At 38.1% G+C, this 26479-nt stretch overlaps 1 protein-coding gene and 1 long non-coding RNA gene across 7 annotated transcripts in view; one reads left to right on the top strand and one right to left on the bottom strand.

The window, feature by feature from the left end:
* The window catches only part of Lrp1b (LDL receptor related protein 1B), a 1890041-nt gene extending 1882971 nt beyond the window's left edge, over positions 1–7070 (bottom strand). For 4 of the 6 annotated variants that reach the window (XM_040745298.1, XM_040745301.1, XM_040745300.1 and 1 more), the window contains exon 1: positions 6369–7064. In XM_040745298.1, coding sequence (XP_040601232.1) covers positions 6369–6543 — 175 coding nt within the window. In that variant the 5' untranslated portion in view covers positions 6544–7064. Of the gene's footprint in view, positions 1–6368 lie in introns of all 6 variants that reach the window. The other 2 variants (XM_040745299.1, XM_040745302.1) reach the window with 2 other exon arrangements.
* LOC121140337 lies at positions 10–15028 on the top strand. The gene is made up of 4 exons (XR_005877117.1): positions 10–366; positions 4585–4634; positions 10658–10773; positions 14594–15028. It is a non-coding gene; the product is annotated as an uncharacterized LOC121140337 (long non-coding RNA).
* The last annotated feature ends 11451 nt before the right edge of the window (positions 15029–26479 follow it).

Consider the following 26479-nt stretch of genomic DNA (forward strand, 5'->3'; position numbering starts at 1 on the left):
TATACCTATGGTTTTTCTGTTTTATAAATATCTTTAAAATACCCTCAGAACCCTCACAGCATCCACACTAAGTTTCATTTCTCTTCTTCTGGCTCCTACTCACATCTTCAGTTCTCTTTTCTCATTTTAAGAAGAAAAGGATACGATGACAAATTGTCATTAAAGAAAAACTCAGCGGTAGAAAATTTCTTAAGGAATTATGCATTCATATTTCTAAAGTTAAGCTGTCTTGAAGCTTGAAGGATGGAAATGCTACATGGAAAGTTAGGAAGAACAGTCCTATTGATGGTAAGAACAAAACAAGACGCGAACTGTGGAACCTTGATCTTACCTAAAGAAGAGACGCATTTTTTCCACTAAAATGAGGTCAGTCTTCAACAATACCTGTCTTTGGTCTGAAGGCTAAGCCAGGCAGGACAATGAAGTGCATGCAACTCAGGAAATAGATGTCTGGCTGTTAATAAGAATGCACTTTGAGATAAAATGTAGCATATGTAGTTTAGCAAGTCAATATGCCCTATCTTCTCCCAAAAGTTTTTATTTCTTTTCCTTAAAGTTAGAAGAAGCTTAATATGAAACTGTTCTTTCTCAATACACCTACAAAGGGACTTTCATATTTTCCAAACAATATCAATATATCATTATCTATCTGCTGATAAAAAATTTCTAAATATGAGTACATTTATCCTAATCCAAGAATAAAAAGAGTAAACAAAAGAACCAATGTTAAGAGTGAATTAATTGGAATGACTGGTTTTCTATAAGAGAAATATCTCTGGAAAATATTACTTATTTAGACACAGTTCTGGAAAAGTTGAGAGAAAATCCCAGATGTTGACAAAGTATCATTATTGGACAACTGGATCTATCTATCTGGACTCTTATATAGTATTTTTAATTCTAATTTAGGATAAAGTTAATTCCATCAATTGGTTTACCCAGGAAACTCAATCAAATTAATTGTATTTAGACTGTCTAAACCAATAGGGTGAAAAGAAAGAGAAAGAAGGAAGGATGTGTGGAAAACAGAGGTTTAGTAGGAAAGAGAAAGAGGAGGAAGAGGAGAAATGGAGAATTGTATTTTCTGAATATTGCTAATTCAGAGCCCTGCAATAAATAATACATATTTTCTGACTTGGCCATGTAGCAGGGGAGATAAAGGAGGCTACCAAGTCATTTATTAGGGAAAATATAGCTCTAAAGTTGTACAGGCAATTCGTGGAAGAAAATCTTCAATAGAAGAAAGTATGTACATTTTTCATCTGATGCATGATGGGATCTTCTGGAGGGTTCAGTTCTCCTTCTTTGTTTGATATGGAGGGTTCAGTTGGTGAAATCTCTGTGTTGCTTAAATAGAAGATTATATAAGATTGAAAACAGTGACTTGATGATATTATGAGCATGATACAACTTAAAAGCGATTTAGGTAAATATAAATTGACACACATAGGACTTGGCAAATATTAATTTTAATAAATAAATTATACAGATGTTTCTGTATTTGGTATTGTTCAATATTTACCTATTAGGATATTTTCCCCAGACTGGGAGGTACCAGTTTAATTTCTATGCCTCTGGGTTAAATGTGAATTATAAATTTACATAATAGTAGAAGCAGAGAAAAGTGTTCCTTCGCACTTTCAGTATTAGCTGGTTATATTACTTTTGTCTCCCTTCTAAAAAGTGAGGAAAAAAAACCTTTGAATTTGACTTGTCCGTGCACTGTGGTGCATACATTTAATTTGTCATTAATCTCAGATTAAATGTGGCAAATTAGATATCTGCTGTAAACTTTAAGAAAATGCTTTCGTGTAAAACCTAATAGTTTTCTGACACATACACAGCCAATAGTGCATTCTGGCTTACTTATTCTGAGATCTTGATTTTGCTTGAACTCATTGCCACTATCCTAGTCACTGAAAACCATCTGAGTGGCAAGTTTTTGAGGCTTTTTCACAGGCAATTGCTTAGGGCTGGGTGGGGATCAGTGGGAGCTCAGGTTCAACATGCATGAGACACTGGCTTCAGTCCCTGCACTGAAAAAAAAGCTGAAACGGGGCAAAAGCACTTTGACACTAGTGTCTCCCACTTTCGGATTGTGTGAAAACAAAATATTAGCCATATGGAAACTCATTAGAGTACTGCTTGCTTCAGGTCAAGAAATATTACAACAGTTTTTCATTTTGAATTTTTATTTTTGTTTCTCAGGAAGGCACTAATCACAGACCTAGACATTTTATCTGCAGTCATAAAAAATAAAGAAACTTCAGTTTAGCAAATAGAATCTGTAATTTTAAGGCCATAATGGTATTTTATGGTCTTTTCATCAAAGTTGTCATTTTAAGAAAGATACGTAAATCCGAATTTCACATTTGGATAGAATCTACTTGCTATTGCATTGGTTTGACTAATGACATCATGTTGGTACAAGCATGTTCAGCGTTTAGTATTAATTCTACTTTCTCTCAATGTATCTATCTGGAATGAAGACAAGTGTTTCCTCTGTACAAGAATTGTTTTGACAGACAGGCATAGAAGAGAGAGCAATCTATCCTTGTGTCTGACTGCAGCTTTTTCCCACACAGATTCCCTGTAACCAGGAAAGAGTTGACAATGGCAATGTAGTTCATGTAAGACATAACAATTAGCTTCAGAAACAAACCCAGTGATATTATTAGGATAAAGGTCATATTACAGCATGTAGAAGAGAGAAAATGTGGAGGTCCTGAAGCATGGAATTTCCTTTCAAAAACCAATTTGTGTTCACTGCCAATAGTTTCAAATGGATCTTATCTTTATGATTTGGCATAGGCTCTGACAAGAAATCAGCAGTCACTAACAAGTAATGAATACTATGTATCCAATATAGATGCACAAGAAATATTTGTATATCTTTGCCTTTAGCAACAAGTAGCACTTTTTAAGGGCCATTTCATCCCTAAGAATGCACTAATGATATCATCCAGAAGCAACCATAAGATTCTTTTCACATTTATTTTAAAACAACTCCAATATTATTAACTCCAGAGTAGTTAGAAATTCAGTTTTCTGGAATAGTTTCATGCATTCTCCATTATTATAGATGTAAGTACAAACAGGGTAAAATTGGTGTAAAGTGCTTAAATTCTTTCTAGACTGCAAATATTTTCATAGGCTGTTTATTATTAAATTAAAAGAAAAAGTATGCAAGAAATTGCTTTTTTAACTTAGGATAATGTCTCCTTCAATCAGCACATTTTTCCCTTCTGCTGTTTTTATATAATTACTGCTCTAACGCATTTACATTTTTCTTTTGTATTCTATTTTAAATTTACATTTAGAAGTTGGGAGGAAACTGAGTCAAAGTTTAAAGACTTCTTCAGAACAAAAACTGAACATTTTATCAAATGAGATACGAATTGCACAGACATGTGAGTTGCAGTACATTCTTCAAGAGAAAGAAGATGAAAACTGCAGCATAAATAGTTGCTGCCTTTTAATGGTTTTAAGCAGACACAAGAAGAGGACAGAAGCAGCATGAACACTAATTATTTGGAAATATGTTTTCACATCTTAGCAGTCTCAAGGTTTTTAACTTGCCTTGGCTCTCCCACCTCCCTGTCTTTTCAGAAAATTTGACAATTTGAAGCATGCTTCCTTTTAAGTCTTAATCATTATCAAGCAATTCTTTGATTGCTATGGCATCGTTAAATGACAAATTAGTGGATTCTGAATGATTCTGACTTATCCTCCTTTTGGCTGTTAGGAGCTATAAAGACATTTCTTATTTCAGATACAATAAAATCTAATAAGAACTGGCATACACATTATTCTGACACTATAAAAATCAATATAAACCAGGCAAACCATATGTAATTGAAGGACAGGTAGATGCATATGAATTGAACACTAAACACACAAACGAGGTTCAAGTATGCTTTTTCCCATTTCTATTGTTGTTTTGCTTTTTAGCTACTAAAAGAGCTTAGCTTCTGCTAACAAACTTCACAGGGATGCTAAAAGTAGAAAAGAACACCAGCACTCCCTCCCCCCCCCCTAGAATTAGAAGCTGCCTTTACCTCTAAGTATCTGGAGAACCCAGATATGGTTTCCCACTTCAAGACATGAAGCTCCCCCTTACACTACTAACTCACCACTATTTTCACACATATATTCTCTTCTTCAAGGATCATTGCTACTGCCACAAGCCTGAAGGCAGCTACATCTCATTAACCTTGTTCTTGGGTTATATGCCATGTCTTCACTGTCAGCATCTCAGTGGGGGTCATCTGTCATAATGCAGCTACACTCTCATTTTAAACATTTACCAAGACTCTCCATCCCTCCCTCAAATCCTGCACTCTTTCTCCCCTTCTTAAAAACATATGAGGACCACTCTTGCAGTTTTCATAGCTAGTTGTCGCAGTTTTTAACTGTTTTCTAAGTTTTGAGCGTTTGATTAGATGCGATAGAACTCAGTTAAGTATTGATCTGCAGCTATATATGCTTGCACTCTACGACAAAGTACTTGTGATATTTTTTCAGCTGATAATTAGCATTCAATGAAGTCATCACAACTAACAATTATTTTCCATGTAACCTTAGATGCCTTAGATGTTCTCTCTCTTTTCTGGAACTGAATACCATTCTTTAAGGTAAGTTCTTATTTCTTGAGAAAACTGATTTATATTTTTTTGAATTGTGCACAAACTTCTCTCAAGATGTCCAGTCACTCCTCTCAGGTAACAGCAGCAGTATGCTACAGAAATACACAAAGCACTAAGGCAGGGATGAGGTCAGACATCGGGCTGTGTATGTGTGTGAGGGGGGGGTGTATTCTTTCACAGGGAACTCAGGACCAACAGTCTGCCTGTAGCCTGCTTTGCCAGCATACTGGGCCAGAAGCTGTACCTTCTCCTGTGCTTAAGCCCAACTTCAAACGTTTTTGCTTAAGGAAGGTTGAGGAGCGACTGTGGCAGATCAAAGCCACTGTCATTTCAAGTGAGAGCCACATGCTTCCATTTTATGTGCCCTGTTTTCAACTCTTCCACAGCAACTTCAAGGCAACTTAAGCAAGTTCAGAATCTTTATGGTTTGGCAGCAGTGCACCAGGAAGCTTACCAGTGCCACTCCTAGAAATGGCATGGATGAGCCTGCCATAGGACTAGGGACTGGTGGCCAAGAGTAGGCTAAATAGGACCATGACAACCCATCCGGTGCTGTCCTATAATGACACTAGGTCGTACTCAATTCATAATTCTTTTTACCTAAACCGACTGAATCTTACAATGCAAGACCTTGGCTATTTGCTTGCCATTGACATCTGTGTGCTTGTGGTTTAAAATTTTTGCTTGTTTCCTCTTTCCTAATTAAGTTAAAGCGCTGAATTGTAGAGTCGTTGTGAGCTCAGTTCAGAATTTATGATACTTCTAATTTTCCTTTAAGGAATTAACCCTTCCTAACCCGGTGGCAATGTACAAATGTTCCTTTGCTGTGTTTTTTCCCTTTTCCCGTTTCAACTCACATATCCCAGTCAATGACAGTAACACTAAAAAAACAATTGCGGGATTCCAGGTCAAAAGTTTCACAAGCTTGGTGAATAATGTCTACCTTCTCTTTGGACTCCCCATAACCTTTCCCCTCTGAACTTCTAACCATTCCTAGCTGCTTGATGAAAAGCAATAGCAAAGTGCTATTTTGGATAGAGTCAGGCTCTTCACTTGATAAGGCTATCAATGTACCCTGGTGCTGGGTTACAGACCTTCCATGTCAGAAAAGGCAAGTTCAAGCAGGTGTATGCTCTCAGAAAAGCCCTGAGGGCTTCTCTGCTGGGTGCCCAAGCCAAGTCAGCCCTGCAAAAGGCCACAGAGACACCCGGCACCCGGGGAGGCAGGGAGGAGCTCTGACACTTCTCCCCAGATGCACAGCTGAGGAAGTAAACCAGGAGCTAAGTTGGGAGAGTAATTGTCTATGGCGGAGAATCATGAGGATAAAGCTCTCAGCTGAGTGCCAGCACCAAAGGGAGTCTCAAAGAAATGCGAATTCTAATCCAACATCTGCAGCACTTGGGATGCCCGGGGTAGAAGCCATAGCCAAGACCAAACGCTCCCCCCACCACTGGAGGGGGGGCGACAAACAAAACCAGGACATGAAAATGACCAAGGGTAAAATGTGGGGGTGCGGAACACTCTGGCACCTAGTTTACAAACCCTCCAGTTATCTCTCTCCCCCCCAGGAGGCTAGCGCACTGTGGCCAGCGGGTCCCGGGAGCGGGGTTGCCAAGGACTTAAGTTTCACACTCAGTTGTCTGCCAGCATCACCCATTAGGAAAGCCAAGGGAGGGAACAGGGAAAGGGGGCAGGGGGTGGTGGTGGTGTTGTGGTCCTTACCTTGTTCGGCTCCCACTGTCAGAACCTTGGCGTTAGGCAATAATCCCGAGAGAGTGAGGATGGCGAGAAGCAATTGGGACATGGTGATCTTCCCGGTGAGCCTGTGCTGCAGACTGCTCGGCGGCACCCTCGGCCCGGTCGCAGCCGCTGGCAGCCTGGAACAGAGCCGCGTCATTTACAAATGTCACTGGAAATCCCTGGGTCGGTGGGTCCAGCCAGTCCGCCTTGCTCTGCCAGGAGCAGGATGTGGAAGGTGTGCGGAAGCGCGCCTGCGGAGAGCGTGCGAGCGCCAGCCAGGCGCTGTATGTCTGGACTTTTCGATGCAGGGGTACGTCTGATCTTACATCACGCAAGAGGGGCAGAGAGATGCCCGCCGATGGGAATTCACTATTAATCACTGAGGCCTCCACACACCCCTCAGTCTCCCACAGAAATCACATCTATTACTAGTAAGAGGCAGTTAACAAGACAGGGAAACAGCCGCAAATGAGAATGCCACAAATCACTGCTCTTTCAGCCTCCTTGAAGAGAAAGTAACTCCTCGTTGTTTCTGTAGGGATCTGGGTCCTTAGAGAAGGGGGAACTGCAGTGGGCCAAGCCAGCCAGGCGCCAGAAAGCATCACCAGCCAGCTAAGAAGTCCCTGCACTTGCTCTTGCTCTTGCCCTGAGCGAGCAGGCAGCTTCTCTGGCAAAAAGGTTCTGATGCCTGGTCTGCAAGGAAGCTTCCTTTCCGGGAAGCCAACACAAGCCAGGACCTTGTTTCTTTTAGGGAAATGGTTTCCTCACTTAACAGCATGCAGAGCTTTCTCAACTGCACTAGTAACTTTTATGCTGAGTGGCACCTGGGGACAGAGGTGCAAAATTAGTGACTCAGCAGAAAAAAAACAAAACTCCCAGAGTCACTAACAACCACACACACACACACACACACACACACACACACACACACACACACACACACGCACACACACACAGAGTGCAAACAGGCATCCAGGTCCCCAAATAGGCATACTAAGCCAGGGATTGCCAATGGGTTTTGCCTGAAATATCTGTTTGGAGGGATACCTCGAGTCATTTTAAGCTTTTGAGGTGACTTTTGTGGATTTTATTTGCTATATTGCACTGAAAATCTGAGAACTTTCTGAAGTCATGAGATGTATCAAAATGAGTCTGTGGAACATTTATGCACATAGGTATGTGAGTGTAGATACGATACACAGTTTATGTTTTTGTGATCACTTAAGAATCACAATGCTAATTCCAGTATTTAGATATAATCCACCGTTCAGAAATGACTGCTGGGCTAAAACTCCAGTATTTAAGAGTTGATAGCTGACTTTCTTCTTAGTAATGCCAGTTATTGTTTTCTTACAAAAAGTATCTTACACTTTAAAATTTTAAAACCAGATGCCATGCCCTAAATCCCAACAATAGAGGCAAGAGCAGGTAGATTTCTGGTGGAGTTCTAAGACAGCCAGGGCTACACAGAGAAACCTTGTCTTAAGAAAACCAAATGCAGAGAAAACTGCCAGAACAAAAAATATGTCAAAGGATACTAAGAGGAGGAACAATATTTTAAAGACTCCATGCATTGCCAGGCTTGAAGCTTATTCATGAATAGAAGAAATAGTTCCTAGAAATGACCAGGAAAGTCTTGAGAGCTATCTTGGAGCAGTCTACAATAGAAGCCATTAAGATTAAACTGAACCAAAGTGCATAAAGGAAACTTTGGAATACAATGCCAGGCATCTGCAAGATAGGCCTTTTGATACTTACTCTGATCATATGTGTACCTTTTATGCCACATTTTTCATATTGAGAAGTCTTACTTTTACATTGCCTTGTGAACATACTTATTCAGGACACATTATATATAATGTTTGCAAGTATATGATTTCTTTCATCTAGTTGTTACACACACTATTCCTTAGATTTTTTCTCAGTTTCATAATACTATGCACCAAATAGGAAGATTTCCTATAAAAATTTCACAATCAGGAATAAATGATGAAGTTGGAAAGAATGGTAAATGTGAATGCAAAGCAATGTGTGTTTCTGGAGGGTCCATGCAACATCTGCAGTCTGTGGAACCATCCAATGGGATAGACTGTGTATATGTCTTTCCTATAAAATCACACTTAGACAACTATGATATAAGCTATTATGAAATTTACACCCTGTAGGGGGGATGTCCCAAGATCCATGCTGAAGACTTCAGATTATTTTTATTTCACACTGCTCTATGCAGTTGCCCTTCGTGTAGACAAGGTGACAGAGGCAGTCAGTGTGAGACCCCACAGACTCTTGATGGGCAACTGTTCTTCAGCCTCTGCAGCACCAAGCAACGTTGGAGGCTTGAAAAGGGAAATCTGGGAAAGGCAGTCAGTGCGAAGAAAGCCCAGGAGGTGCTGAGGTTTCGAGGTGATTCACTCCATGCAGGCGGTATCCAGGAGAATGAGCCTAAAAATGCAACAACGTAGTCTGTCTCAGACCATTTGCCTACTTTTTTTCCTTCCTTAAATGAAAGAAATTGAAACTGCACTGCCCAACCATAGAATAGTAAAGCAAAACAAGAATCTTTAAAACAATAAAAAATTCAAACCATCAATTGTGAATAACACATGACTCAAATTAGTTCTGCAAACCAAGACAACATATTCTGAAGTTTAGGTGTAAGGGGCAGTGTGCTTGCTGGTGCAGGGTAACTGGCTGTATTTGATTTCTACCATGATTGTGTTTCCACTAAGCATTAATGTGAATTCAAGTGGAGACATTTCAGTGTAAGACAGTAAGTAGATGTGATTCCTACAGGCACAAGTATAAGAAAAACTTCCTCTAGCAGATTGGCATGAGCATACGAATATTGTACAGGTCCCTGCTAAGTGAACAGACACCTGCACTGAAATGCTTCCTTGTAGTGGATATTTAGAAAGGTGGTTTAGACTCATGGCCCAGTTAATGCATATGATCAGTTCATCCAGATACATAATAAACAGACTAAATGGGAAACAGTGGGATTTCATTGCATCAGAAAGTTAAATAAAGTCAGTTCTGAAATGACATGGGAGGAAATTGCCTACCTCACATCAGATCACTTAAATAAAGTGGTTCTTCCCAACATTTATACAAAATAACCAATTTATCACAAGAGATGGTTATTATGAGCTCTTCTGCAGTTCACAGATGTCTAGAAAAAAGATTATCTTAAATTAAATAATGAATTCATAGGTTTTAAGCAGTCATCTAATTTAATAGATTATAAGTATAAAAGAGACATAAACATAATTTTCTATAAATACGTTGGTTTCTCCATGATATATGCTATCATGGAAAAGAACATTAATAAAATACGTTATTAGTAAAAAAGAGAGAGAGAGAGAGAGAGTAAAAGCTAGTTACTATTTTTGTTTTTATGGTCCATTATAATTTCATTGTAATCAGTTATGAACACTGACTAGTCATACAGATTTCCCTCAAGCTATGGGATATAATACACTTTATCAATGAGACAAATTAAAATAAAGCCAATCACTCTTTCTTTATGATTTATGACAATAAGTGAATATTGACAGACAGTAAGTGGTAATCTTACACTTTGTCTTAGACCCATCCTGCCTGTGTATGATGAAACACTACATTTCATTCCTGCTGTTTATCACTGGTGCTCTTGGGGATGTTTAAGTCCCTGGTATCATTTTTGTACACTACCCATCTCAGTTGTGGGTGAAGAAGAAGAGCTTTGGGTAAACAACATGGGGTTTGGCCGCCTGTCACTAGAGAGGAAGATGCAGGAGAACCTGCCCAAAGTCTGAGTTGCTAGGGGGCTAAGGATTTACATAGCCACAGCCCCAGTATACTGAGATTCTCTCACTCTGCCTTTCTAGAAAGAAAAATTGCCAGGTTGCTAGGAAGCAACTCAGGAGAAGGAAGGGGAGGATGTGGAGATGGAGGATTTAAGAAATTTATCTGTTATCACATCATCAATGCTTTAAAATTGAAAACTATTAGTTAAATGTTGAGATTCATGGTAGTTTACAAATTATGGCATGTTTTATACTTAGCACATATGTTAGAGCTGCCCATCCAACATGGGTTCTTTTTGGTAGTGTGCTTGTTGAACTGGGATTTGGGGATTTGATTGAGGTAAATAAGATTTTGATGTACCTTAATTGCCACCATTTGCCAACTATTCAGAGTTACCTTGAGTAGAAAAAATGTGACCAAAATCTCTCTAGACTGCCTTCCCTTCATGCACCTGTTTCTCTTTGCTGACATTTTTGTCAGAACAGGTATTCATGGGAAGACTGTTCCCTGGATATTTTCGACACTGACTGACCTGCTTATGGTACTGCTAATAGTGCCTTCTCTCTCCCATGATGGAACAAACTTACAGAGTTCTCTTGAGGTAAGTCTGCCAGTGGTCCAGGGCAGGATGCACTTGGAATATCGCCCCATGACAGTGTTCTGGCAGTAATATTGACCTCTGATCTTTTGCTCATCATCTTTCTGCTCCTTGATTATAATTAAAAACTTTTAAGTTGGTGGAAGTGGAAAGAACATGCAAGTCATCCACTCAAATACACTTCATTTATCTAATGAAAACTCTAAAGAGAAGTGACCAATCTGAGATTCCTAATGGCAGAATTTACTGTTGAATGATATTCCTAACTACTAGATTACATGATCACTTTTGCTTATAGTCTCTTAAAGCTTTCCCCTTAGTGTGGTGGTGGCTTGGAGGTTTTCATTTTATTCACTTAGTAGAGCTATGCATATGCTAGCCATTCATTCAGCACATATAATAATAATGACTGTATACACACACATATCATATATATTTGGTGTTTGTATGAAATGGATATAAAATCCAAATCAAATGCCTTTTATGTGATAAATAGCTCACTTTTCAGGATCCCGTAAGAACCATACTTCCAAACATCCATCACAGAGGTGACCTAAAAGGAGGGGGGACTGTCACTGAAAAGGAAATCCCATAACATCTCTAGCTATATTTTCTGGAAATTGTGTTGATAAACTTTGACTAAGATGGTACTCCCATTTCCATTGCACTTTGTCTCAGGTTTCAAACAAGACATGTAAAGGATTTTTGGTGCTGGGACAAGTTTTGTAGGTGAGCACATGCCACTTACAATCTAAAACTAGGTTGCTGTCTCTAAGTCAAGCAGCATTCAGAACATACCCAGAGGTTCTCTGTGGAAACATTACAGATTCATTAGTACCTAGGGATCATCTTCTGTTGGGGAATATCACAGCATCACCTGACAAAAATAGAAATATGGGAAGCCTTTTACATCTTTGTTCACTATAGTTTGTTTTATTGGAAACTTGGTAGCAAGAACCTTTCAAAACCTTAGTCTCTTTATATTTAAAAATTAAAAAAATATGGACTTAGTCATATATTCCTTGATTTCTTTTGTGCAGCCTCTAGCATTTTATAATTTCCAACCAAATGCTTTTTAAAAACCTTTCTGTGTGGATTTCTCATGTAAGAGGCACCTAGAGACACCATACTGCTGATTAATGGCTTTTCTCTGCTTCCACTGAACCTGTTAATCTTTCCTGTATCTGCTATTCCCTGGTCCGTCTGTCATGGAACACATCCTTGCATCTGAGATAAACAGAGTAATACAATGACAATGACAGAGGTCAGGCCTAAGCATCAGAACAGTTGCCGAGAAAATGATCCTCAACTTTAATAGCAGCTGTTGATGCTACCTTGTAGACTGTATCTTGGTGAGGTACTATAAGTTCATTTCAGTGGGGTTTTCTGTTTTTACTTTCAAATGGGGTTGCTTTGTTGCTTTTAGATTTATGAGCAAAGTAATTGTTTTTAGATATTTTTATCAGAAATGGTCCTTCTGTAGCAAATTAAACCAATAAACAATAAACAGAAGTAAAGATCAAAAAGAAGGAAAGGAAAAAAACAAAAATTATCAGACACTTCTTCGAAGCACACCTGGCTTAATTAAACTGGGAGTCTGTCACATCTTCATTTGGGCACAGTGCTTGTCAGGGCTAAGTGCTACATAAGTGTGTGTTAAGGGAAATTTACTTGAGTCACATTTTAACAGTTTCATTTAAGGAAATACTTACACTTTCCCCCAAATATCCCCTTTTAAAGTAAAAGAAAATCCATTCTCTCAAATAGAAAGTGTCTGTTGCCCTCTAAAAGTATTTTTCTAGTATGAAAATTATACTTTTTAATCGCCATAAAAACTTAAATGCAAAGGAGCTTTTTAGCCCAGAACAGAATGCCCTAATTTTATGTCAAGTCTTTCTTTATAGGAAGAAAAATAGTGACATTTGGACCTAGATATATTTATCAAGATTTGTGAAAATGTGTGATTTTATGCAGGAATCCTGGCAAAGTTAAATTATAGTTGAAAGACCATTAAATGCTTTTATGACTTTCCATTGCTACAGTCTGCATTGTAAATAGACGTGGCCAAGGATGTCATTCAGAGCATTCTGCAAATTCTACTAGAGAAGCACCACAAAAAAATGATACAGTATAATGTTATTCACACAGAGACAGAAGCAAACACAGAGTTCATGGGCAGATGCTTGGCTGAGCAGAAGCCCAAGCCCACACTGAGCTCTTCGGGGTTCCTCTCCTCTTGTGGGAGCATCTACAGACTGCTGATGCAGCATTAGTTCTGTGCTTCCAGGTAGATGTCAAAACCCACACAATTTTCCCCTTTGTTCCTATCAAACAAAGTGAATGGTGAATAGAAATGCAAGAAGTGGCCCCCATGTTTCCCATTTGACTCTCTCTGAAAAGTGCACTGTAACTTATAACAACAGTAGTAAAGAACAATGTATATGGATAAAACCAAATGATGAACATACACTCAGAGATGTATAAAATTGTCAAAGGATTACGCGAGTTTCCATTTTTCATCAAAGACTGATAAGATTAGTCAATTGCTTATTTCCACGGAGTAACATAAGCCCACAGGAAAAACAGCACTAAGAAGGTAGCATTTCCTGTTGTTCACACATAATAAAATGACCTGAAGTCAGCTAGGAATTTCCTAGGACTATTCATGTTTCAAATAATATAGAATATAGCCTTAGGGATGTTATAACTGCAAACAACTGTTGGTCTTTACGGCTGAGAGACTGATCCTGGCATGCACCCCTCCCCCACAGCTTATAACAATAGTGAATTCCAAACCAAATCTAGAGTGAACTTCTTAAGAAACATAACGAGAGAACTATTCCTGGGGAGGACATTCTAGAAACCTCTGTTTAGCCATATAAACTGTGTTGACGCCAAGAAAACTTAGCTAAAATGATTTGTATTTTCTTCCTGAAAGTAAATTACATCAAGGTGCTCAGAAATTTCTCAAATTGCTGTTAGCAATTGGTGATCTATTTCCCTGTTTGGAGTGTGACCCACATGTAGGTATTTACAATCATGGCCTCAGCTTAACTCCAACAGGCTGTTGAAGGCAATGAGAGTCGTTCTTAGAGGCCTCAAGCTCGACACTGCTAAATGGTTCAGAAAGTGACTTCATGATTCATAAGAGAAACAGATGAAGAAGAGAATGAGGTGCTGCGTTGAGCGCTCAGGTGCCTGTTTCCAGATCAAAAGCAAATTAAGTTCCCGTATGTGGTAGCAGCAGAAATCAAACACACATGTTCTGCGTGATGGGTACTGTGAAATGCTTCAATGGAAAACTCTCAGTGGGATATTCAGTGGGAGATTAGCACGTAATGTGCTTAATAGGATTTATAGAGCTAGCCCGAGGGCATGTAGAGGTCTGATTTTAAACTGTCAGGATAAGGACCATATTAGAATTAAAAAAAGGCAACCTGTTTTAAACCACAGTCTCAAAGCCTAAATAAGCTTTTTCCTCACTTCATAAAAAAATTGGTTTCATTCCTTTGGGTGTGCCTCACAGTTTCATTTGGCTTTTGATGTGACTTTCAACGCATAGACCCATGGTTCCTCTGCAGAAGCAAGTGCATAGTACACCCCTGCAGTGGGGGTGCAGCCCCACCCCTCCATTTCTAAACTTCTGTCTTTAAAAACAAAAGAACTAGCTCTTGTTTCAACTTCTCTGTAGGAGTGAAAAACTGACAGATCGTTAAGGTATTATTCAACCATAACGTTTTAAAATCACTCTTTTATTATGCTCTGAAGCTTGGGGTGAGGACAGTGTTAAGACTCTTTACAGTTTTTATTCAACTGTTTCCAGAAGAGAATGTCAACTCTCTGAAGCACCAAGCTACAAGATCGAGAAGAATCTACTTTAGAGCTGGAGAATGCATAACAACTCGGGCGTCTACAGCCTCATCATAACTGTGTGCTTTTAGGATGAGAAGGCATAGAATAGCACTTAATCATTTTCTTTAACGTCCTATTGACTTTCATTTGGGAAAAGAAATGTGACGAAGAGTATTTTCATTTGTTTTGCTCAGTTTCGCTCTCTCTACAAAAGATAGTACGAAACTGCCCAGGGTCTTCCCTTATCCTTCTAAACGTAATCTGACTCCGGAAAAATGCAGGCGCTTCGTTCATAGTACTTGACTGCCCCCTATCGGACATTGTGATGTTTTTATGCTTATGTTATGAAGCAAGCTTTAAAAACGTAATTCGAGTTTTGACAAAATAAAGTGAAGTGGAAAATGCATTATTAGGATGATCATTTTATAGAAAATACCAAAAGGAAATTCTTAGTTGTTTCTCTGCTTTTGTAGACTGTCCACCAAGGTTGACTGGCATACTTTCCTGTGGTATAAATTAATGGGAACATCTACCTTTTCAAAGCTATGAATTAAAATTTTGTGTTACAAGAAGATTGGGTAATTAAGTGTCTGTAAGTTTATAAAATAAAAATGAATACACACACACACACATATATATATATATATATATGATGTACTTTAAATTCCTGATAAGTAACTAAGAATAAGATTAACTACACACAGGGGGAAAGCACATAGTTATAAGTTTCTGATATCTGGGTGTTATCTATGAATATTTTGGGGGCTTTTCTAAGCTTTTCGATTACATAACAGTGTTTCAATTGAGTTGGAATTACATCTCCCTTTCCCTTTCTCCACCTTCAAGAGGATAGCCTCTTTTTTACTAATGTTATTATACCCAAATGTAGTTACATGTGTATGAATATATGCACATATACAAACATGTATAAACACAGTCCGCTGAGTTCACTTGGTTAACAGCGTGTATATGTTTTCATGGCTCACCAGTCTGCACTGGACAATCAATAATGGCTCATCCCTGAAGAGGCTAGTTCTCCTTTCCCCATCAGTGGTAAGCTGCCATACCACCAGAATGCACCTGATCATTTCTAAGTTTTCTTTGTTTGTAGCAGAGCCTGGAGTTGAGAGTGTTAGCACAGAAGGAAGTCATTCATATACTTTAATCAACGCCATTTATGTCATAAACAATTTGTATTCATGTGGCTAAAAAATATACTACAATACATGACAGGGCAGAAACTTTGTGGCCCACTTAGTAGGTAGATGATTATTGAATCTTAAACATAGATAGAATACTAGATTTGTTTCTGGCTCCATGCATTTGAACTTCAAAAAAACACTGTTATTTCTGTCCTTGATGTAGGGGGAAGTACACATTTACACACATAAGCTCAGGCTGGAAGCTTTTCAGCTTTAGATTAAGTTGCTTTTAGATATAGTAACAGGTAGTGGTCAGCGATCCTCAGTTTCCATTCTTCCATCTCTTCTATCAATTCTCATTTGCTTATTTGGAAGATGCAGCACTTGGCGTGGGATTACTCACACCACAGAAAGGCAAGGCCCCATTGCAATGGCTTTAAACGTAATGAGAAAATGGGTCTGAAGAGACTATTAAAAGGTGTCCTCCTAAGTGATGTAAGCAAAGGCATGCATAAGGCGAGGCAATGGCTTGAAAGCACTCATTTCAGTCACAGTGAAACAAAATCTATTAGTCAAGTAGGGGTTGCTCTGCATGACTTTGAATCTTGCAAGCTGCCATCATTTCAGCAGAGCTAACAGGATGTTAAAGCAGACCTTGCAGATAATAGAAGAAGAAGTGATTGCATTAAACCCTGAAATCAAAGTTGTATCTTGAGGTAGTGCTTTTCAGCATGTACTGCAAAATTTTCCTTCCTAAGAAGGCAATGAAAATATATTATTTGAGCATTTCAAAAATAGCCAGAATAATACAAATATGCTCAAACTGCAATCGAATCACTTCAAACCCTATCACATTCATACTTAGGCATAAGGCTTTTGGATCTCACCTTTTATTTATCCGTCTCCATGGAGGAAGCAGATAAATTTCTTGGCCTGTGCAAATGAACCTTTTTTCTATTAGAGAGTAATTTAAAGAATTCTAGGCCACTGGGTAAAATGGTCTAGCTACTAAGTCTTTCTAACTGCTTTTCCCCAATTTCTGCCAGTTACAACCAAAATGATTTTCTAAAGAATTACTTAAATTTTTAAAGTCACAACATTCACCGTGGTTGAAAAAGCTTAATTCCAAGTCTCCCCTTGTAGCAATTACTGGGGTGTCCCCAAGCCTTTTGTGTCCTAGCCTTCCCAGGATGTTCAGTACACACATGGGGATTTCCCGTGTCATTTGCAGCATCCACAATGCCTTATTTAGTGATTTAGTAATGCTACAACTCTAACTAGTTGCACCATCCACAAAGCCATGTTCTATAGATCTCCCTGCTATGGCCACATGGGCAGATTGATCTCACAGGGCAGATAAGATGCAGGCATGCTTTAAAAGGAGTGAGAAAATGCAGCCAGAAGAGTCACAAAACTCAATACACAAAGTGTAAAACAAAAGTAAAATGTATTGAAGGGGGAACATTACCTGCTATTGTGAAAGGAATTGCCAGAGTCAAGATTTTAGGGATCCCCCTTCCCCATATATTTACATACATACATACATACATACATACATACATATGTATATATATATGTTTTTGTTTTGTTTTAATCAACAGAGAGGATACAGGTCCTTCATGCTTGCAAAATGAAAACTAGGTATTAAAAATGTGCCTGATGAGCAAGGGGAAATGGCTCAGTTATGCCTTGAGCACTAGAGCAGTGTGCTGCAAGGCAAATCTGTAATCTCACTAGGAAATTGGAGAAAGAACCCCAGGGGTTCACTAGTCATCCCAACTTATGGAAACTGCAGAATCACTGAAGAAACCCAATGTACACACACAAACACACACATACACACACACTGGGGTTGCAGGAGCAGTCAGACAGATAGAATGAAAATAATTATGTGTGTTTGTGCTAGGGATGAAAATGGTTGTACTACATTAGGAAAAAATAATCATTGTTGTGAATTTTACCATATAGCAGAGACTGGCCTTAAATTTGTCCCATCTCAGCCTCCTAAGTGCTGAGATTACAGGTGTGAGACACCAAGACCAATGTGTACATGAAATGATTAACCTAAGATAACACATATCTTTAGAGAAGTAGGGACTAGAAAAGTACACAGCTAATGGATGAAGCTATCTTGTTTTTACTATGAAAGATACAAATAAAAAAATACTGAATTTGTAAAATTTTAAATCATCTAAAAATAAGGCTGACTTTTACTGTATTTTGAAGGACTGATGAGAGGGAGGTAACTGGAACCAGGACAGAGACATCTACGGGGTCGGGGTGAGGGGGGATGACACGAGGCTGTGAATACTATAACTGGAGCACGCCAATTCTCAGATCAAGATTAAAGGTTACTTGTATGTTGTTGAATACTACTGGATCAAAGTTGTATTAAGAGACTGACGTGTACATGGGCACCATGGTTAAAGAAGCCTGTGGTTATTTCCTTCCTCTTTTTTTTTTGTTCTTTTTTGGGTTTTTGTTTGTTTGTTTGTTTGTTTTTTGAGACAGGGTTTCTTTGTATTGTTTTGGAGGCTGTCCCGAAACTCACTCTCTATACCAGGCTGGCCTCGAACTCACAGAGATCCGCCTGCCTCTGCCTCCCGAGTGCTGGGATTAAAGGCATGTGCCACCAGCACCTGGCTTCCTGCCTCTTTTTAAGGCCAGAGAAGGAAACAAAATCTGGTCAGTCAAGGGACATTGCTTGTTATCAGAGCAGCTGACTTGTCTGGTTAGGTCTGGAGAAAAGGGACCACACGTTATCAGCATTATGTAAATTCATCACTGCCACAAGTGTCTTCTAATTGAATTTACAAAGGAAGCATGTGCAATTCCACTAATGCATTCAGAGACTCAGTAATCTACAGTGCTGTCAATGCTCCCCACGGGAGACACCAGACCAGTAACATCTGGTTTTCTTGTGTGAATTTAACTCTGATATTATTTGGATCTTCTGACTTTGAGTTTGGCTAAGGGTGTTTTTGTCTTTTCATAAGCCAACTCTTGCCTTCATTGACCCTCTTTATCATTCCCTCAGCTCCATCTTTCTTTTTCCTTCTAATTTGGGTTTTACTAAGTTTTTTTTCAACTTCTGAAAAGTATATTGTTTTTTAATACAGGAAACTGTCACATTATTCTGTCAAGATCAGTAACAATTATTGTCCATTGCTTTTGGAATCTGCTTAATCACTAATAAATACTTACTGATATAGACAATAAAATCTATAAATTCTCTATAAACATGTATCACAAAAGAAATACTTTGCTATTATTATAAGATATTTAGAACTTATATTTTAAGTTGTTTAAAATATTTTGAAAACACTTTTGGTAGCAGGTTTATTGTCAGTGGTGCTTTTTAAACATTTCATTTATTTAACTAATTTATTTATTTGCATTCTTACGGTAAACCAATTCAATTTCTTTAATTTATTTTTATTTCATTTAAATTAGAAACAAATTTGCTTCACATATGTCAATCCTAGCTCCCTTTCCCTCCCCTCCTCTCCTGCCCCACTTCAACCCTCCCCCAACCCCTTCCCATGTCCCCACTCCACTCTCCAAGGAGGGTGAGGCCCTTCTTGGGGGATCTTGAAAGTCTGCCATATGATCTGGGGCAGAGCCTAGGCCCTCCCCCATGTGTCCAGGCAGAGACAGCATCCTCCATGTGTAATGGGCTCCCAAAATCCATCTGGATGACAGCGATAAATGCTAATTTATTGCCTGAGGCCCCAAAGGATACAGAGGCCTCCTCACTGACACCACGTTCAAGGGATCAGGATCAGTCCCATGGTGGCCTCTCAGCTATCAGTCTGGGGTCTATGAGCTCGCCTTTATTCAGGTCAGCTGTTTCTGTGGGTTTCACCCACCAAGTCAGAACTCTTTGCTCATTACTCCTCCCTCTGTGCAACTGGATTCCAGGAGGTCAGTTCAGTGTTAAACACTCTTTTTTTTTTTAACATTTTAATTATCTTAAAAATTTTAAACTTAAATGTATTTTTATTTTATTCTTTCCCTTCCAGATTCTCAACGCTCCCCAGCCACCCAACTTTAATTTCTTTCTCAAAAAAAAAACCAGCTGAAAAATTAAATTCAACAATTAGAAATTAGACAGCCAAAATTTAGAAAAGAGAGAAAAAAATTGGTGTGTGTGGAGGAAACACTAAAATCATCTCAGACAAATACACCCCCAAAAAAGCTATAAAGTCCATTGCTCCTTGATCTCCTGGAGTGTTTGATATACAAAGTGTCATTCTGTTGGAGAATGATTTTCCCATTAGCAGCAGAAATAAAACACAGTTCCATTGTTAATGCTTATCATAATGGATAAGTTTACATTCACTCATTCATTCATTTTTAATATAACAATGAAATGTAAGATAAAGTTACCACAGCGAATTCAGACAAGACAAACCAACACAAGGAAAAGAGACCAAGAAAAGACACAAGAGCCTCGCTCATTTGCATGTCCCATAAGAATACTAAACTGGAAGCTGTAAAGTAAGTGCAGAGACCTCGAGGAGACCTGTGCAGGCCCTGCCAATGCTGCTTCAGTCTCTGTGAGTTCTTATGAGCTTGACTCATGTGGATTTAGAGAGCCTTGTTTTCTTGGTGTCTCCTCTTCCTCAGGGGTTCCCTGAGCTCTATGGAGAGGGATTTGATAGGGACATCCCCTTTAGGTCTGCATGTTCCAATTTCTCACACTCTAGTTAATGTCTGACTGTGGATTTCTATATTTGTTCCTATATAGTACAGGAGAAACTATCTCAGGTGATGGTTGCCCAAGGCACTGATCTATGAGTACAGTAAAATATTATTAGGTGGCTTTATCACTACATTTTCTCTTTTTCTTTTTTGATTAGTATTATTTGGTTTTGCCCTAGGTCTTGTAGTTTTGGCAGTAGCCTGAGTTTGGGGGGTGGATTTTCTGTAGGTCCCCTTAGGCCAACAGCACAATTAGAAGTAATAAAAACCTGGAATTGGAAACTTTGTTTAGTGACACGACCTGGCCAGTTGGGTCTCTGTCTTCCTGTTATTTGATGATTTCATTTATGTACATATTTCAAGAGGTTTCTACTATATTAGGTCACTATACCCTTCAAATACCCCTTAATTTAGCTGTGTGTCTCCCTATATTCTCTTCAACTATCCTCATTTTGTATTCCCATTCCTGATCTCTCCCATCCATCCATAAAATATCTACTCTCTTCCCTTTCATAATAAGATTTATCTTTTCCCTGTAGTCCTTATGTTATACCTACCCTCTGTAGTTCTCTAGATTGAGCTTGGTAATAATTGAACAGCTAATATCCACATATAAGTGAATACATACTCATATTTTATTTCTGAGTCTGGTATATCTCACTTATAGCATTTTTTCTAGTTCTGTCCATTTTCCCGAAATTTTCATGATTTCTTTTTAACTGAGTGATCCTCTATTGTGTAAAAGTACCACATTTTCTGTATCCATTCTAGATTATTTCCAAATTCTAGCTATTACAAAGAGAGAAGCAATGAACATGACTGAACAAGTGTCTCTGTGGTAGGAAGAAGAATCCTTTAGGTATATGTCCAAGAGTGGTATAACTGGATCTTGAGGTAGATTGCCATCTTTCTGAGGAACCACCACACTGATTTCCATAGTAACTGGACAAGTTTTCACTTCCACCAACAGTGCATAAGTGCTCCTCCCATTCCACATCCTCACCAGCATAAGCTGTCACTTGTTCTGCAGATCTTAGTGATTCTGAGAGTTAAAAGATGAAATCCTACAGTAGTTTGATTTGCATCTATGTCTCTTATAGCCAAGGATATTGAACTATTCTTTAAGTGTTTCCCAGATATTTGAGTTTCCTCTCTAGCGAATTCTCTGTTTAGATTTACACCGCATTTTATATTAGGTTTTTTGTTTTCATGATGTCTAGTTTATGGAGTTCTTTTTATAGTTTATGGAGTTCTTTTTATATTTTGGATTTTAGTCCTTTATAGTATATGTATGGCTAAAAATATTTTCTCATTCTGTAAGCTGTTGAATTGTCCAAATGTCATTATCCTTTGCTGTGCAGAATTGTCTCCGTTTCATGGGGTTCTTTTTTCAATTGTTGAACTTAGTACCTGAGCTATTGTTGTTTAGAAAGTGCTGCGCCCGCACAGCCTGGCAGAGAATCTGTGGAAGGTGTTGGGATTGATGACACAGAGACCAGTCGGAGGTGAAAGAAGGCTTCTTCGCTTTATTCTTACCCCAGCTGGTTATATACCCTGACACCAGAGGCAGGGGTGGGGGGCCAGGAAAAGGCAATTAGTCAGGAAAAGGCAGTTCCCATGGGTGAGCCCTTATCAGGAACTTAACGCTCCTACAAACATGTTTTTCTTTGTGATTATGGGCACCGGATTGTTTTTAGTAAACATGTTTTCTCTGTGGTGGGTTACAGCTGCCTATTCCAGGCTGATGGGGAAGTGGGCCTCTGGCCAAGGTCTCTTGTTCCCACAAGAAAGTCTTTTCCTACTCAAATTATTTCAAGGTTGTCTCCACTTTCTCTTCTATCAGATTCAGGGTATCTGGTTTTAGGTTGAGGTTTTTGATCCTTTAAGGATTGAGTTTTGCTCAAGGTACTAAGTAGAGATCTATTTACTTTCTTCTACATGAAGACATCATTTGTTTAAAATGCTGTCCTGTTTTTCAGCGTGTGTATCTGGCTTCTTTATTTAAAAAACCTTATGAAAGGTTGTCCATACATGTATGGATTTATGTCTGGGCCTTCAATTACATTGATTAATGCATCTGTTTTTTTAGTTTTTTTTTTTTTACTTTTTGCCAATATCATACTGTTTTTATTACTATGTCTTTATATTACAACTTAAAATTGGGAATAGTGATAGCTTCAGCAGTTCTTTTATTGTTCAGAATTGTTTTAGCAATCACGTGTGCGTGTTTGTATATAAAGCTGAAAATTGTCCTTTTGAGATACGTGAAGAATTTAATTGAAATTTTGATGGAAATGGCATTTAATGTTTAAAATGCTTTTAATGGGATTTTAAAAATTGCTTTGTTCATTTGCTTGTTTTGCTATTTTTGTCTTTCAGTTTGCTTATATGTTGGGTTACATTCATTTATGTATTTTGAATCATTCCTGCTTCTTTGGGATAAAGTCTACTTGATCATGGTGGATGATCTTTGCGATGTGTTCTTGAATCCAGTTTGGAAATATTTTATCGAGGATCTTTGTGTCTATGTTTATAAGGGAAATTGGTTTGAAATTCCCTTTCTTTACTGGGTCTTTATGTGGTTTGAGTATCAGCAGGACTATTGAGTTGTGAAGTCAATTGGGCTATATTTCTTTGGTTTTTATTTGGTGGAAAATTTTGAGTATTTCTGTTAGTTCTTCTTTGAAAATCTGGTAGAATTCTGTGATAAAAACAATCTGGTGCTAGACTTATTTTCGTAGGGGGATTTTTAATGACTGCTTCTATTTCACTAGGCATTATAGATAATTTTAAATTGCTTATGTGATCTTGACTTAATACTTGTAAGTAGTATATATTGGTATATATTCAGATTTTTCCAGTTCTGTGGAGTATAGGAATTTGCAATATGTCCTTATTTTCTGGATTTCCTCATTTCCTTTGTGATGTCCCCATTTTAATTTTTAATTTTGGTAATTTGGATATTCTCTTTCTCTGTGTGTGTCTCTCTCTGTTTTGTTAATTTGGATAAGGGTTTGTTAATCTTATTGATTTTCTCAAAGAGCCAACTCTTTGTTTTATTGATCCTTTGTATTGATTTTTGTTTGTTGCTTTCAACTTTACTAATTTCATCCCTGAGTTTGATGTTTTTTTCTTGCTTTCTATTCCTTTTGGGTGTAATCTCTTCTTTATATCCTAGAGTTGTCACATGTGCTGTTAAGTTGCTAGAATGAAATTATGCCAATTTTCTTTTTTTTATATGGGTACTTTTTGTTGTGAACCTTTACAGCAGCCTTTATTGTGTCCCATAATTTTGGGTATGTTGTATATTCATGATATTTAAATGCAAAAAATCTTTTAATTATTTCTTGGTTCATGTCTTGACATAGTTTTTATTCAGTAGACACTAATAGTTTTTATTCAGTAGACACTTGTTTGGTATCCATGACGGCTGGTCACATGATTTCTGAGAAGTCAGTTGGAGGAGAGGGGTGGGGTGAACATGACAGAAGCTTGACTGACTTTTGCATGACTTGCTCTTTGTCTCTATGGCACTGAGTAGGTCCAAGCCTGATAATAGAATGAAGTATCCTTATTTTTGCCCTGTTCTCTGAGAGATATCTGGGGTATGGACAGTTCCCTATTTGGCTTGGGAAACACAGGCAAGAACTAGAGGAGAGGGAAGAAAAGAGGAGTGCTGAGTACCAAATGCACCTGTTGGAAAGTCACAAGAATTCATCAGGATGCATGTTTAAAACATATAAATAATCACAACTAAATGAAAGTTAACTGATGCTATATTTCTCAAAAATTTTGTACTGTGAATTCGTGTGGTGTGGATTTGTATGGTATAAATTTGTGTCATGTGGCCAAAATTGTTCTGAAATCAAGGAAAGAAAGTATTACTATGTGACTAGAAATAAAAATATCATTTTTTTGAAAAATTTTCCCAAGATGATTTAATTTTAAGGTAAATTTCATGATAATTTCTAAATTAGGAGTCTGGAAATATAATTTTAGACTGGAAAAATAAATATGTGTTAGTTGCCACAACAACTTCTATGAACAAGAGGAAGGAGAGAGTAGAGGCTGCTTCAGAAAACAACAAGGGAGATGCAAAGCAGCCCACATTGAGAACAGGTGCCATAGGATACACGATGCAGCTGTAACAGAAAAACCAAAGTATAATTTTGAAACTACTTTAGTTTAAAGCACACAGTGTGGCAGCAAAAAAATGTTAATAGTTTATGTAAGCTAATTGGAAAACTTAGGTTAAATTTTTTCACATAAATGTCAATTTATTCCATCTGAGTTTGTCTGTCTGCATATTCATTGAGACACCAGTGAAACATCTACTCTTTGTAGTTGATGTTGTATAACAAAATACTGTATATTGAGATCAAACAAACCATCATATTGAAGTTGGACAAAATGAGCCAACAGAAAATTAAAGGAGCCCTAAATGAAAGCCCAAGAACCTGCGATCCAATGACTCCCACATTCAGGAGTCTCATACAAGTACTAACTGAAACTGTTGTATAAATGCAGAGGACCTGGTGCAGACGTGTGCATGTCCCAAGTATGCTGCTTCAGTCTCTGTGAGTTTTGCTCAGTTGTTTTAGATGACCATGCTCTCTGTGTCCTCTGTTCCCTCATTTTCCCACACTCCTTCTGACTCCTCTTTCACAGGATTCCTTGAGCTCCAAGGAAAGGGATTTAATGGAGACATCTCTCATTTAGAGACCCCTCTCTCTGTATAAAGTCTGACTTTGGGTCTCTGTATTTGTTCCCATCTGATACAGGAGGAATCCCTGTGATAGCTGAATAAGGATGTCCGAACTAGGCATTGACATACGAATATAGCAGAATATCATTAGGAGCCTTTGTGTTGTTTTGTTTTGTTTGACCATTAGTGGTAATCCAAAGGGATGCTGCATCAAAGTGTGAGTTTCATTTTAAATGGCACAGCTTTAAAAATGATTTTTAAAGATACCTTTATCCAAAGGTATCAGCAAAGCCCACAGAATCAGGTAGAAAAACCCATGGCCTGTTGAGTGCCTTGCCAAGAAATTCCAAAGCCAAGTTTAGGAGTTTTTAAACATATTAAAGCAGAAAGCAAATTGGATAATCATTAGGGTCATATATGGCCATTCTCCAAAAGTTGCATTAAGTGGTGGAAAGTAGTGGGTAGCAAGACTGAATTAATGTTTTGTCTAAGTCACTATTAGGAAAGCAATAAGAATATGCCAATGGTTGGCTAAGTATAAAACCTGTGCTTTTAATTAGTTATGGTATTCAAAGACAGAAAGATCTCAGGCTCTTCAACTTTATTCTAGAAATCTACAGAATATATAGCTTAAAAATATACACAATTGAAAATATTGTTTTCAAATATATATGTATATATTTATTGTTTTCAGTTGTATTATTTACAGAATAGAGTCCATGACTAACTGGAAATGAAGAGCATAAGTTATGTATGAAAATTGACACCCACTGCTTTCTTTTAGTAGTTGGTAGAATAAATATACATGAAATACAAATTTACAGAAATGACCCCTTTCCACTTCTTCCTTCAAAGGTTTTAAATGTGTTTTGATGCAAAGAAACTATAACTGTCCAGGCAATAGTGTAAATCAAATTCTGTAGTGAGAGATCCAACCAGCCTCACCTGTGATGCTGACCACACCCATTTGGGCATGATCACAGGTGAGTAGTGAGCCTATGGGATTTGGTCGGGGTTCCAGGACAGGCTTCCTTTTTCTTGATTCTAGTCAGGTCACGGAAAGCAGCTAGGTGTGGTTCTTTGGAGCTGGAACTTGCGTGTCTTTGGTTTCTCATGCTAGTGACTTTTTCCCTAATAAAATTAACCTAAATTTATCCTAGTCCCATGTATCTTAATTTGTACATAACACAGTTCTTAATAAAATAAAATAAAATCCCAGAGTGAGATATAAAGGAAAATGCTGAGAGATCAGAGAGAAGAAGGAGCAAGCCAAAGTTACTTTTACCTCATTAGCTTCCCAATGGAA

The sequence above is a fragment of the Mesocricetus auratus genome, unplaced genomic scaffold, assembly GCF_017639785.1.
Source record: "Mesocricetus auratus isolate SY011 unplaced genomic scaffold, BCM_Maur_2.0 Super-Scaffold_100004, whole genome shotgun sequence".
In the NCBI taxonomy this organism is placed as follows: Eukaryota; Metazoa; Chordata; class Mammalia; order Rodentia; family Cricetidae; genus Mesocricetus; species Mesocricetus auratus.